Source organism: Chlorella variabilis, assembly GCF_000147415.1.
Source record: "Chlorella variabilis unplaced genomic scaffold CHLNCscaffold_11, whole genome shotgun sequence".
Lineage (NCBI taxonomy): Eukaryota > Viridiplantae > Chlorophyta > Trebouxiophyceae > Chlorellales > Chlorellaceae > Chlorella > Chlorella variabilis.
This window is the reverse complement of record NW_005435077.1, coordinates 1,124,672-1,137,804: the sequence shown is the minus strand read 5'-3', so window position 1 is coordinate 1,137,804 and position 13,133 is coordinate 1,124,672. Positions and strand designations below refer to the sequence as shown.

The 13,133-nt window shown below is 67.9% G+C and overlaps 2 protein-coding genes across 2 annotated transcripts; both read right to left on the bottom strand.

Annotated features, from left to right (window-relative positions):
* Window positions 1–215: 215 nt before the first annotated feature.
* Window positions 216–2,913, bottom strand: CHLNCDRAFT_134489 (hypothetical protein; the record flags this gene model as incomplete). Its single annotated transcript, XM_005847267.1, has 6 exons — window positions 216–298; window positions 626–731; window positions 1,179–1,298; window positions 1,357–2,308; window positions 2,545–2,583; window positions 2,786–2,913. 6 exons carry the CDS (start codon window positions 2,911–2,913, stop codon window positions 216–218), a joined length of 1,428 nt encoding a protein of 475 aa, XP_005847329.1.
* A 5,058-nt stretch (window positions 2,914–7,971) lies between these two features.
* On the bottom strand, window positions 7,972–9,175 carry CHLNCDRAFT_134486 (hypothetical protein; the record flags this gene model as incomplete). Its single annotated transcript, XM_005847266.1, has 6 exons — window positions 7,972–8,076; window positions 8,175–8,238; window positions 8,383–8,514; window positions 8,710–8,747; window positions 8,911–8,967; window positions 9,074–9,175. 6 exons carry the CDS (start codon window positions 9,173–9,175, stop codon window positions 7,972–7,974), a joined length of 498 nt encoding a protein of 165 aa, XP_005847328.1.
* Between the last annotated feature and the right edge of the window lie 3,958 nt (window positions 9,176–13,133).

The window sequence follows — 13,133 nt, the reverse complement described above, 5'->3', positions numbered from 1 at the left end:
GGGGGGGGGGGGGAGGGAGGGGAGGGATGAATCAGCTCAGGAGGGATGAATCAGCTCAGGAGGGGTGGGTGGTGAGGGGTGGGGCCAAGCGGGCCAGCAAGGAACCCAGGCCAGGCCACAGGCGCAGGCGCACGACGCCGGCGCCAGAACGGCCGCGCGGGCCCGCCGGCCGGGGCACGGCCCGCTGCGGTGCGCGGGGCGGCCTGCGCGGGCCCTCACCGGTAGTAGAGAGGCCCGCCGCTGAGCCCGATCTTGGCCGCACACTCAATCTCCAGCATGCTGCGCCGGTCCACGCCCGCTGCAGGCGCAGGCAGAGGAGGGGGGCCAGGCGTGAGGGGAGCCGGGGCGGGCGCGGTCGGCAGGCAGGCAGGGGAGGCGGCCCCCAGCCGCATTGCCAGCCCGAGCCACAACCCACGGCTGTGTAGGGCCCCCGCACAACACCCACACTCCCCTCCCCCCCCCTCTCTCTCTCTCTCTCTCACACACACACACACACACACACACACACACACACACACACACACACACACACACACACACACACACACACACACACACACACACACACACACACCACCACCACCCACCCACCACACAAACCACACCACCGCCGCCACCCACCCACCCGCGATGTACGAGTCCACGGCGGCGTTGAACAGCTCCATGCGGCGCTGCTGGTCCTCCAGCGTGATGCTGTCCTGCTGGTAGTGGCCGTCGGGCAGGAAGTCGACCTGTGGGGGCGGGAGGAAAGGATGGGAGGAAAGGATGGGAGGAAAGGATGGGAGGAAAGGATGGGAGGAAAGGAGGGGAGGAAAGGATGGGAGGAAAGGATGGGAGGAAAGGATGGGAGGAAAGGATGGGAGGAAAGGATGGGAGGAAAGGATGGGAGGAAAGGATGGGAGGAAAGGATGGGAGGAAAGGATGGAGGGAAGGGGGGGTCGCATGAGGGAGGAGGGGCAGTGGTGACGGTCAGGAAGGGCCGTGGAGGTGTGAGCAGCGGCGCGAGCAGGCGTCGGCTGCCCGCCGCGGCTGCCGCGCGCGCTGCCCAACCTCTGCCCAACCTGCCACAGCCCAACCTCTGACAGCCGCACACACGTGCCCACGCGGCCACACACCCACGCAGGCGCAGCCACAAACGCACGCAGGCGCAGGCGCAGGCGCAGCCACCGCACACGCACCTGGCCCAGGGCGTGGTAGAAAGCGGGGTCCATGAGGCCGCCCTCCAGCAGCGTGTGCGCAATGGCGCGCAGCGGCTTCTGCTGCTGCTGCGCCGCCGCCGCCGCCGCCTGCTGCTGTTGCTGCGCCGCCGCCGCCGCCGCCGCTGCCCAGCGGGTTCCACCCGCCGCCCAGCCCCACCGTCACTTGAGGGTCGCTGCGGGCCGAGAGAGGCGCTGCGGTCACCGGATCTGCCGCCGACAGGCCGTTCTGCTGCTGGTGCGCCGCCAGCGGGGCGATGCTGACGGGCGGCAGCGAGCGCGGCGACAGCACCGCCTGCTGCTCCATGGCCGCCGCCGCCGCCGCCGCGGAGCGCGGCGACAGCGCCATGGGCGGCGGCGGCGGCGGCGGCTGGTCCAGCGGTGGCGGCGGCGGCGGCGGCGGCGGCAGCAGGCCGCCGGGCCCCAGCTGCAGCGCGCCGTCGGCGTCGCCGCCGTCGGCGGCGGCGGACGCCGCCGCCGCCTCCTGCTGCGCCTGCTGCGACTTGAGCAGCGCCTGGCGGAAGCTGACCCCCGGCTGCATGATCGCGCTGGGCGGCGGCGCGGTCGACGCCTTGTCTGCCACGCCGTTTGCCGCGGTGGCGCCGCCCTCGGAGGCAGCAGAGCCCGAGGATCCGCCGGCCACCGGCGTGCTGTCGCCGCTGCTGGTGGCGGCGGCGCGGCCGTTGGCGGGCGGCGGCGCCTTGCCGGCGCCGGCGCCCGCCGCCAGCTGCTCCTTGCTCCAGCTCAGCTGCTCGGCGGTGGGGTTTGCGATGGGGTCGTCGGGCTTGGGCAGGTTGGCGGGGATGGCAAAAGGCGGGTGCGGGAAGCGGCACTTGGAGATGTTGCACTGCCCGCGCACCCACTCGCGGCACGGCGGCGCCTGCCCGCACTTGCAGCTGTCCCACAGCTTGTGCACCTTGCCGCAGTCGCACTGCCAGTGGCCCAGCCACGTCACTATCGCCATCTCCTTGGGCCCAGACTGCTCGGCCGCCAGCGCCGCCGCCGCCGCCTGCGCCGCCGCCTTCTGCTTGGCTGCTGCCGCGGGTGGGTTGGCGATGGGATCTGCGGGCTTGGGCAGGTGCTCCGGGATCTTGAAGGGCGGGTGCGGGAACCTGCGGGGGCGGCGGCGGCGGCGGCGGCGCAGCAAGAGTGAGCGGGCGCCACGGGGGGAGCGGCGGGCTGCGGGGACGGCATGGCTGCACGCGGCCGACCCATCCCGGCGCCGCTCCTGCAGCACGCTGGGGCTCCTTCCCGGCGCCACCCTGATGCAGGGCTGGCAGGGAGGGGCCGGCTGCTTCCGCGGCTGCGTGCCAGGGCTGCAGGCGGGGCCCGCCGCGGGCGGACGCACCTGCACTTGGGCAGCAGGCAGTTGCCGCGCACGTACTCCCTGCAGGTGCCCCCCGGGGCGGGTGTGGGCAGGTGAGCAGCAGGCAGGGTGAGAGGGAGGGGGCCGCTGGTCATGCGGCTGCCCTGGGAGGCCAGCTGACTGCTGATCGGGCGCGCCCAGCCGCCTCCTCCTCTGCCCCAGCCCTCGGTGCAGCCTTGGCAGGCGCTGCCGCCGCTGCCAGGGCCCACACGCCCCTACGCACCGGCATGGGGAGGGCTGCGAGCACACGCAGGTGTCCCAGAGCTTGTTGGTGCTGCCGCAGCTGCAGCGCCAGTCCCCGTTCCACCCAATGACGGCCATGGTGCCCTTGGCGCGGGTCGCCAGCGGCATCGTGTCAGAAGCCTGATGCGGGCTGGGCGGCGCCCTCTGCCTCTCACGCACTGCTGAGGGGCTGCAAAAGTGGCGCTGGCGGCCGACTCGGGGGCCATTGGCCTCCGCTCCAACGCCTTTCCAGCCGTTCCCCTTTCCAAACCGAGCCCCGCGCTGCATTTTCAGGGCATCGGGCGCAATCGCCATTGCTGGGGCCGTCCGTCAGGGGGCCAGGGGCCCAGTCAGACCTCCAGGGCATGGACATGCAAGTGCAGGTCCTCCAGATAGAGGCTGTGGACGGCAGGGGATTTGGGCAGCTGGTTGCCCGGTGATAGGCCGACTGCGCGGGTGCACCAGCGAGCCGACGGCCGCCACCGCTTGACCACCCTGCCGCCAGAACCGCTGGCCGCCGGCGGGTGTCCACACCAGCCCAGTTGAGGACAGGTGTGTATGAAAGGGGCTGCTGTGGGAAGAAGCAGCTGCACTCCAGGTGAACCTTCGGCACTGGTGAGTTTAAGGGCAAGCAAGCAGCTGTGGTGGAGCCCGGGCGTGGAGCCGGCAGCGGGGGGGCCTCATCAGTCATCCCTGCTGACGCGGTGGCTTTGGGAGCGCAGTTACAGCAGCGCCAGCTGGAAGATTGCACGAGTTGTTGCTAGCAAGCGAAACGATGAAAAGTCAGGGCAGGTACGGACAGAACTTGTTGGCAGTGAGGGAGCACGCAAGGGGAGAGGCTCCCAGCCTGGGCCGCCGCCACGGCGGAGTCGGCAAGCAGCCGCAGCCTCGGCAGCTTGATGGGTGCTGCGCCTGGGCTCACGTGCCCTCACACCATGGAGGCCGCCGCCTGCTCGCTCTTGGCCTGGAAGGCGTGGGCGTTGATGGGGACCTCGGGCTTCTGGCCGGCGGCGGCGGGGGGGCCGGCAGCTGGAGCCTTCTGGCAGCAGGTGGTGGTGAGGGCGCACCCTGCAGCAGTGGGGGTTGCTGTTGCAGCATGCGGGCCCAGAGGGAAGCTGTTGGAAGGCACGCACAGGGTCCGGTTGTGAATGTGCAAGGGGGCCCAGGCGGCGCAGCTCACCCTCGCGGCGGTCCACACCCAGGAAGAAGGCCAGCACGATGTTGGCGAAGCAGGAGATGAGGGCGCCTGCAGCGTGGTGATGCTGGGGGAGTGAGAGTTGAGTGTGTGTGGGGGGTGGGCGTTGAGGGGGCTCTCTGGCATGCAGCGCAGCTCAGCACGTGGCACCCAATGGGCGCTGGCGGCGCCCAGCACCCGACACCACCCGCCCCACCTGCGAAGGCGGTCTGTGCGGCGCGGGCCGTGGTGGGGAACAGGGCGCTGTCGGTGTTGTAGCTCATGAGCAGCCAGGTGTGCCCCAGAGGCCCCAGCCAGCAGACAGCCGTCACCAGCAGCGCCAGGGCGCCCAGCCGGGCGGCGCCAAGCTTGGCCCAGCACAGGGCGCACGAAGCGATGGCCACCGAGGCCCAGTTCATGAAGACCACGAACCAGGCCCAGCCCTGCGGGGGGAGGAGGAGGGGAGCGCTTCGGCGGCCAATCACGCAGCCTGGATCGATGTGTGCAGCGGGGCTGCAAGCCCTCCAGGCAGGGCCCAGCAGGTGCAGGCATGCCCACGAGCTCACCAGGGTGTGGGAGCATGAGGAGTGGACAGGGATGCCGGAGAGCAGGAAAAGCTCAGAGCGAGCAATCTCGGGCACCTCTGCGGGCAGGCGGCGACAGACGGCGGCAGGCGGCGGCGGTCAAACGTCGGTCAAACCTGATGCTTGCTTCCTGGGACCAGCCGCGCCTCCCAGCCCTGCTACAGGGCCCTGGCGACCCCACAGCCCTCACCATCTGAGTTGCAGGCTGCATTGGAGGCAGCCTGCAAGGGCGTTGACTGGCGGCTCAGCACAACAGAGATGGTTTGTGCAAGACAGCGGCATCCAGGGCGTGCGACATCGCACGCGAGGCCACGCCACTCACGATTCCAGAGAGGTAGACAGAGGCGCCAGCCACCGCCAGGGTGATGGCCACAGCCGTCGCCTTGCAACACGCCATATTGTGTCTGGTGGCTTGAATAAAGGAGGCTATGCGGCAGGCGGGAGATCAAGGAGTGGAGTGGTGCTAAAACAATGGGCTACAGCGAAAGTTTTGCACTCGTTGTGCGTGCTCCGCCTGAAATGCTCCATGCACGAGTGTTGCCTTCACGCAGGAGGCCCAAACCCCGCTCATTCGACCCTGCTGGAGCCCCACAGGCCCTCAGCTGGCATGCTGGTGGCCAGGCGGCTGCAGCGCCAAGGGCGCGCATCTGCAGGAGCGGCCTGGCGGCTGCAGGAGCAGCAGCAGCACTGCAGGCAATGCCTGAGCACCTCCCCCGGATCGAAGGATGCCCCCGCTTGGGTTCTGCTGCAGCGGGAGGGCGGCGCCGCCACCGCGGCGGTGGGCAGCGGCACAGGTGCGGCCTCTGCCCACACTCAACACCGCAGCACCCCTGCATTGCCCTACCCCGCGTGAAATGTACCTTTTGTACCTGTGGCCCCTGATCCAGGCACTGTGCAGCTGGAGCGGCGAAACGAGGACGGCAGCCAGGCCGGCGGCGGCGCGCGTCTGTCGCTGGGCCGCCTGCGGCACGCGGCGCTGGCTCAGCTGGCAGCCACCTTCCTGCCCGCGGGATACCCCAAGACAGTCGCGCCCGGCTACCTGCGCAACACACTGTGGCAGGCGGCGCACCACACAGCAGGGTCCGCCAACGGAGGTGGGACTCATGCGGCATGGCCTTGCTTGGCCCACGAGCACCATCCCTTGACCTGCCTAGTGCCTCCAGCCGGCGACGCTGTCGCAGCAGGGCTGGGCTCTCGCGCTTCCGCACGCGCCTCCCTCGCCTCCCTCCCTCCCTGCAGTGCTGGCCTCCACCTTCCTGCTGTACTCTGTGGGGCTGGGCGCGGGCGCCATCCCCACCGCGGGCGCCCTCAACTGGGTGCTCAAGGACGGGCTGGGCCAGCTGGGCACGCTGCTGTTTGGCAAGACCATCGCCCACAACTTTGATGTCTCGCCCCGCGCCTGGTACCTGCTGGCCTCCGCCAAGCTCAACCTGGCCATGGGGTGAGGCGGCCGGCTGTGGCTGGGGCAGACGCGGGGATGCAGGGGGCGGCTACGCACGAGCGCGCGGCAGCGCACACAGTAGCTAGCCGCTGGTGCCCCTTGCGCCATTTCGGGCCGTGCTGCCTGCTGTGGTCGCAGAGCATGTAGTCGTGGCCTGTTGTCTGTCCACCTCTGCCTGCCTGCCAGCTAGGCCCGCCTCCCCACCGCCACCACTGCCCCGCCCCGCATGCCCGCAGCCTGGAGATCTGCACCTTCCTGCTGCCCGCCTACTTTCTTCCCGTGGGCGCTCTGGCCAACGCCATAAAGGGCCTCTCCTGGATGGCGGGAGGCTCCACCAAGTCGGTGTTCAAGGTGCGGCAGGCACCGCGGGAGGCCAGAGGCGGTGAAGCGTTGCGCCGTGCATGCGCCCGCGGCGGCCGGAGGCACCTGCCTAAAATGGCGGCGGCGCCGGCATATCCCTGCCTCCCCAGCTTGCCCGACTGCGAGCGCCTGTGCCTCACATGTGCTGCACATGCCCTGCAAACAACCGTACCGCTGTACTGCAGGTGTCCTTTGCCGCCGACAACAACTTTGGCGACGTGAGCGCCAAGGCCACCAGCCAGACCATCTGCGCATCCATCTTGGGCACCTCCGCAGGTGGGTGGGCTTGGTCAGGGTACCGAAGCTGTGGGAAGGCAGGACTTCCACACTGGCATGGCATGCGCCGAGCCTGGCCCTGCTGCTGTGTTGCTTGTGACCCCGCCCTGCTTCACGACACATTCAGATGCAAGGCCCCTGCTTGTGCCCTGCAGGCGTGGCGCTGGCCTCGCAGGTGGGCCAGTCGGTGGGGCTGGCGCTGGGGTGCTACGCCAGCCTGGCAGCTTTCCACCTGTACACCGGCTACCTGGCGGTACGGTGCGTACCGCTGGCCACCCTCAACCCGTCCCGCCTCGAGCTGCTCATCCGCCTCTACCTGAGCCAGCAGCAGCCGCGGCAGGATGAGCAGCAGGAGCCAGTGGCGGCGGGGCAAGTGGCGCAGCCTGCAGCAGCAGCTGCAGCAGCACCACCGCCAGTAGCATCAGCAGCACGGTTTCAGAAGCAGGCGGCAGCGGGGGTGGCGGCACTGCCAACCCCCGCTGAGCTGGCAGGGGCGGACCCCGTGTTCCACCAGCCCGTGGTGTGCATAGGCACACCGCTGCGCAAGCTGGTGCAGCAGCACGGCGACCAGCTGGGGCAGATACTGCAGCAGCAAGGGCACCACCAGCAGCAGCAAATGCAGCAGACGCAGCAGCGCCAGCAGAGGGATGAGGGGTCGCCGCCGCCAACTGCGCAGCTGCACCTGCTGGTCCCAGCTGGCGAGCGCATCCACCTGCTGCTGCACGAGCAGGCAGAGGCAGCGGACTGCATCCTGGGTTTCCTGCACGCCTACCTGGTGCTGCATGGCGGCAGCAGCACCCACAGCAGTGGCAGCGGCCCAGCTGTCAAGCAAGAGCAGGGTGCAGCTGTGCCGGCGCACGCTGCCACCAGCAGCAGCAGCGGCGGCGACCCAGCGGCAAGCATGCACCACAGCCTGGCGCTCGCACGGCGCCTGCTTCCAGGCCTGCTGGCGGCGCTGGAGGCTGCCGGCTGGGATGACCAGAAGGTGGTGTTGGAAGCCAAACGGCGGCGGGTCACGTGGTGAAGACCAGCCCCCGCCTCGCATCAGCTAGTCAGAACAGACGCAGCACTTGTGACCATTGCTTTGACCCGGCTCAGCTCATTTCATTCACCCATTCGTTCTCACCGTACTGCCTTTACAGATTATTGCTTGCGGCCTGTACCTGCTGCTGCTCCGCAGCTTGCTCATGAACACTGTAAGCTTAGCTGTTCAAAATGCTGGCAACAGCCCGCTACACTGCGGCTGGCTGCACGGCGGCCGCATGCACAGGCTGCACTGCCACCGCATGGGCACGCAGCTGGCTGCCGAGCGCCCTGCTCCACCTGCACCCTGCATCTTCACATCTGCGCCTTCACACCCGCACGTCTGGAGGCCGCGAGCGCTCATCATACACGCCAAACAGGATGATAAGGGAGTAGATGGCGATGCATGAGAGGAGGGAGCCGGAGAAGAGGACCTGCGGCGGTGCAGGAGGGCGCGCTTTTTGTTGTTAAGGGCGTTGGTCGCCGGCAAGCTGCGCGCAGCAGATGTGACCAGCTGCAGCCGCCTGCGCACCTTGGCCCGCGCCTCCTGGCTGCCGCCCTGTGGCCCCGTCTCCCACAGGCCCAGGAACGTGTCGCTGCAAGGCGAGGGGCGGCGGGGCATGGCGGCGGCTACCGTGACAGCCAATCCGGCACACACAGCACACACAGCAGCTGCGTGCTTCAGGTGCTGGCTGCATTGCACATGAATCACAGTCGCAACCTGTACTGCAGCAGCTCACCAGGTGTACTGCAGCAGCACCACCAGCGGGATGAGCAGCCCGATCAGGCCCACGCGCCACTTGTGGACCCAGCCCGCCGCCAGGAAGACAGGCAGGATGAAGAGCATGGCAAAGGTGTACCAGACGTGCCACCTGGCAGGGAGGGCACGGGGCACTTGAGTGGTGGTGGAGGGGGGGGGGGGGAGGTAGCGGCAAGGGGGGGGCAACGTGGCAGGGAGCAAGGGGGGTGGGAAAGGGGAGTCCCTGCACCAGGGAGAACTGCAAGCATGTGCCAGGGGTGCGCTACACAAACTACTGGAGCGAGAGCGCAGCGCCTGGTGGGCGTACCAGGCATAATTATAGAAGTCGTCGCAGCTGATGGGTGCCTGCGGGCAGAGGAGGGCAGGCAGCAGGCAGGCTGCACCCTTGAGCGCCGAGGCGTGGACGCATGCGGATGGTGTCGGCGGGATGCTGGCAGGAGCAGGCCTGCTGGCAGGAACAGGAAGTCCACTGGATGCTGGCACATGAGGTGTCCAACCACCCGCTCACCAGGTAGCCCGCCGTGCCGGCCACGCCGAAAGCGTTCACGTTGCTGGAGCCACAGTCCTGCAGGCCAGACAGGCAAAGCGGCATGCTGTGACACGTGGCAGCAGAATGGAACAAACATGCTTCCGCAGGCACGATGCACAGAGATGAGCCAGCCAAAGCGCACATCCTGCAGGGCCGACACGCCAGCCAGCATGATGACCCAGCCCGCCCCCAGCAGCAGCCAGGCCAGCCAGGCCCAGGCCGCGGATGGCGCTTTCACGGCCATGGCGCCCTGCGGCCAGTCAGGAAGCAGCGGCCGCGAGGCGGCGGTGGCGGCGCGTGTGAGCGGCAGGCAGGCGGGCGGCCCCCCTGTCCAAGGCTGCTTGCCATGCAGTGCAGGTTCGTCTCCAGGACAGAGGCACCCGTTCCGTTAGTTCACAGCAGAGGCAACCTCACTCTGTGTACTTGCTTCCCTGTTGCCTGCTCCTCTGATGTCAGGAGGCTCAGAAGAAGGTCGTTGTTGCCTTCGAGGGGCTGGAGGCCGCACAATGAGGCCGTGCGCGCCAGAAAGAAGGTTGCCTTGTCACATCCGCTGGCGCTCCCGCTCTTTCCTCCCGCGCTGACCAGTCAACCCTCACCAACTAGCACAGCCATCCCTTTCATAAAACAGACCCAAGAGAGACAGGCGTCTAATGGCCTTGTTGATGTGTATGAATGCATGTTCAGGAGAAAGCCAGGCCGTCAATGCTAAGCAACGCTGAAGCCTCTGCCGCTTTGCCGCTTCCCTCCTATCTGTGCACAGCCCCTCGGGCTTAAGGCTGTCCCCCGCGGCTGCCCCCCATCACTCGCGGGTGGGCGAGGAGTACCCAGCCGCCTCTGCAGCGCCCCGGTTGGCCGGCGTGGCCTCGTACACGCCGCCATACGTCTCTCCCTTCGGCTCGCCTGCAGCGGCGGCGGCGGCACACAGCACAGAGCAGGCTGCCCGCTCAGATCGCACGCCATGCTGTGTGAAATTGACGGCAACACACTGGGCTGGAGCCAAGTAGGCCGGAGCCAGCTGCACGTCACATTCCGGCCCACCGGTGCCGCCGCGGCGCTCCGCGGAGCCCGCCTCCTCATCAAAAATGCCGATCACCAGCAGCAGCGTGCCGAGCGCCACGCAGGCAATGATGGAGCCAGCGAGCGTCACCCGGGCGCGCGCCTTGAGCGTGCCTGCAGCTCATCATGCACAGCGGCCGCACATGTGGCGCGGGCAGCTGCGGCTGGCGGGACAGCTGCGGGGGGCAAGGGCAGTGCCAACAACGGCTGGCTGGCTGCTTCGCTGCGGCCAAGGACGGCGGGCAAGCATGTGGCTGGGGATGAGAAGCCTCACCGCTCAAGTCCAGTCCGTTAAAGTAGCTGCAAGGGCAGGGGGCAGGGGACGGGCCAGCCCCCCCATACTTAGATCGGCGCCAGGGAGTGCCCAGGCAGGCTGCAGCACAGCGTCCGGCACCCCCATGCAGCGCTGCAGCAGGCCTTCGGCTCACAAGTAGGTGTTGGCTGTATCCATGAGCAGTACCAGCAGCGGGGACAGCAGGCCCAGCAGGCCCGCCCTGCGCAGCACGTGGGCAGGACGGCGGGGGCGCCAGGTCAGCGGGGAACCGCTGGGGGCGCGGCAGGCAGCAGAGGCGGCACAGGCGGCCTGCCGCCGCCGTCTGTTGCAATGAGGCACACGCACAGGGAGGCACACAGCACACAGCACCTGAAGGTGTGGAAAGCACGGGTGGCCGCAAAGGCAGCGATGAGGATGAGCATGGCAAAAAGGTACCTGCGGGGACGGGGGGGCGGCGGTGGGTGTGCGGGTGCGAGTGAGAGAGAGGGGCAGGGGCGGCAGTCGAGGCGACCTCGGCCGTTGCTGTGCTGCCGCTGCCGCTCAGCAGAGGCACAGCGCACGCGCTGAGCGCTATGCAGCCGCTGATGCCCCACCAGGTGATCCACCTGCAGCCACGGCAGCAGCAGAAGGTTCAGGGGTGCAGGGGCGGTGATTGCCAGGCATCCAGGACCACCGGCAAAGCGGGCAGCGGCGCTGCGCAGGCGCAAACAAGGGAGCGAGTACACAGGCGGGCTCCTATCTCACCATGTGAATCTGAAAAACTTGCTGCAGGACACTGCAAGCGGGCAGAGGGCGCTGGTTTTGATAGCATTCCGTAGCAGTATGCACGCCCCCGCCCAGCGGCAATGCGTAAGGCAGCGCGCCGCCGCTCTCCGCGCTCACCTGGTGACAGGTATGCCACTGTGCCTGCGCCGAACAGCGGCGAATTTGCGTTGCTGCTGTGGCAGTTTTGCTGCAGCGCCGCCACACCCCTGCAGGCAGGTGAGGTCGAGGGATGGGATGCGGTGACTGGGATGCGGGCGGCGGCTGCCGACAAGGCGACGCTGGCGGGTTGGTGCAGGCGGCAGGCCCAGCTGCCCACTGACGCCAGGATGAGCACCCAGGCGGCTGCTAGGAGCAGCCACAGGGGCCACACGGCCGCCGTCTGAATCTTAGAAGCCATGGACGCAGTCGCTGAGTAGGCTGGGGAGCAGCTGACGCAGGGCAGGGGCAGGAGCTGTGCACACACGCGGGAGGTGCTGGATGGGCAGATGCAGCGCTGGAAGGTGTCCAAGGCCCAACAACGTTTGCCATAAAACGAGGAAGAAAGTTCGACGGGGTGAAGCAGCTGCATGCAGGTTGTGTTCGCCTTATTGTGTTTGTCTTTGCCATTGTACTCCCAAGGCCGGATTGCGGGCGCACGGCGTCGGCGACATCCCCTACCAGACCAAGAGGCGGCGCTGGCACTGGCGCTCGGCGCTGGCGTCCTTGCCCGGAGCTGCAGATGTCCCCACCCTGGCCTGGCCTGCGGGAGCTGGAGTGGCATTGGGTTTCGGCTGTCGCTTGTGCCCCCTCTGCAGTCCCGCCATGCCGCCGCAAGCGCCACATCATCAATGGCCTTTCCTTGCCTGCGCCACACATGCCGCTCAACCGTACATGCCGCTCGACCTGCCTCACCACACTGAGGCAGACGCAGCACAGGCAGGGCAACTGTGTGCCCAAAAGGCCTCAAGTGTCTCGCCGAGTGCGGCCACGCCGTTCTCGTCATTTGCAGTGCCCCAGAGCGCTAAAATTAGGCTGGCAGCAGCTGCGGTGGCTGGGCGGGCAGCCAGATGGCGGGCAGTGCACTGCCATACGTCCTACCCCTGCTTTACAACGCCGCTGGTTTGGCCTTCCTGGTCCTTTCAAGTGGTGCCGACAAGCTGGCAGAGGCTGCTGGGCCTAGAGTCACACGAGCGGCCCCCGCCGGTGGGGGTGGCAGCGGCGGCGGCGGCGGCGGCGGCGGCCTCACCGCCACACAGCGCCAGCTTGTGTTGGCAGGGGCACTTTCGGCAATCGTGCAGGTGTGTGTGCACGTGTGTGCATCCTTCATCCAGAGGCTGGGTGGCCTGTTCAAAGGCTGTGGGGACATGCTTCAGCATGTGCAGTGGAGGCCTGCAGCCTCTGCCCAAACCAGAAACCAGAAACCAATTAATGGAAAACAATTCTATAACTTTTGATATGGAACGGTTGCCTGGCCGCCGTCCGCAGTTCTTGACTATGCTGCCCAATGCGGACGTGGAGGGGGTATGGCACAGGCTGCACGACAACATGCTCCTGGTAAGTGCTGCGTGGTGCGGTGCGGCATGCAGCCACAGTGCCTGCGCAGTGCGCGCTCCCGCCGCCCCCGCCCTGCCCTTTTCATCCTTCCCTGTCGCCTACAGCCTGCCCCAAACACCCCGCCGTTCCATCCTCGCTCCCTCCATCATCTGCCCTGCAGGGTGTCAGCACGGCCCTCGTGTTTGGGCTCCTGGTCCTGGTGCCGCTGCTGGCTCCCGCCTGGTTCCAACGCCACCGCACTCTCCTCCTGATGGCATTCTGGACTGGCTTTTTCTCTCTTCCCAACGTGTGCGCCAGACGAGCCACTTCGTTCGCCCTCAAGGCAAGCTCCCTGGGCTGAGCAGCCACATTCCAGACAGCAGCCCCAGGGCATGGCTCGCACTGCAGCCGCAGCCCGAGTCATCCCGACTGTTCTATGCGACTCCCGCCCCACCCTCTGCATCATCCTCTGCAGGAGGTGCCCGTCCTGCAGCACTTGGGCATTGTACGAGACCTCTTCCTGCTGACCCTGGGTGCGCGGTGGCCGTGTGGCGAGCGTGCCTGGGGGCGAGCAGATGGCTGCTGCTGGGTGATG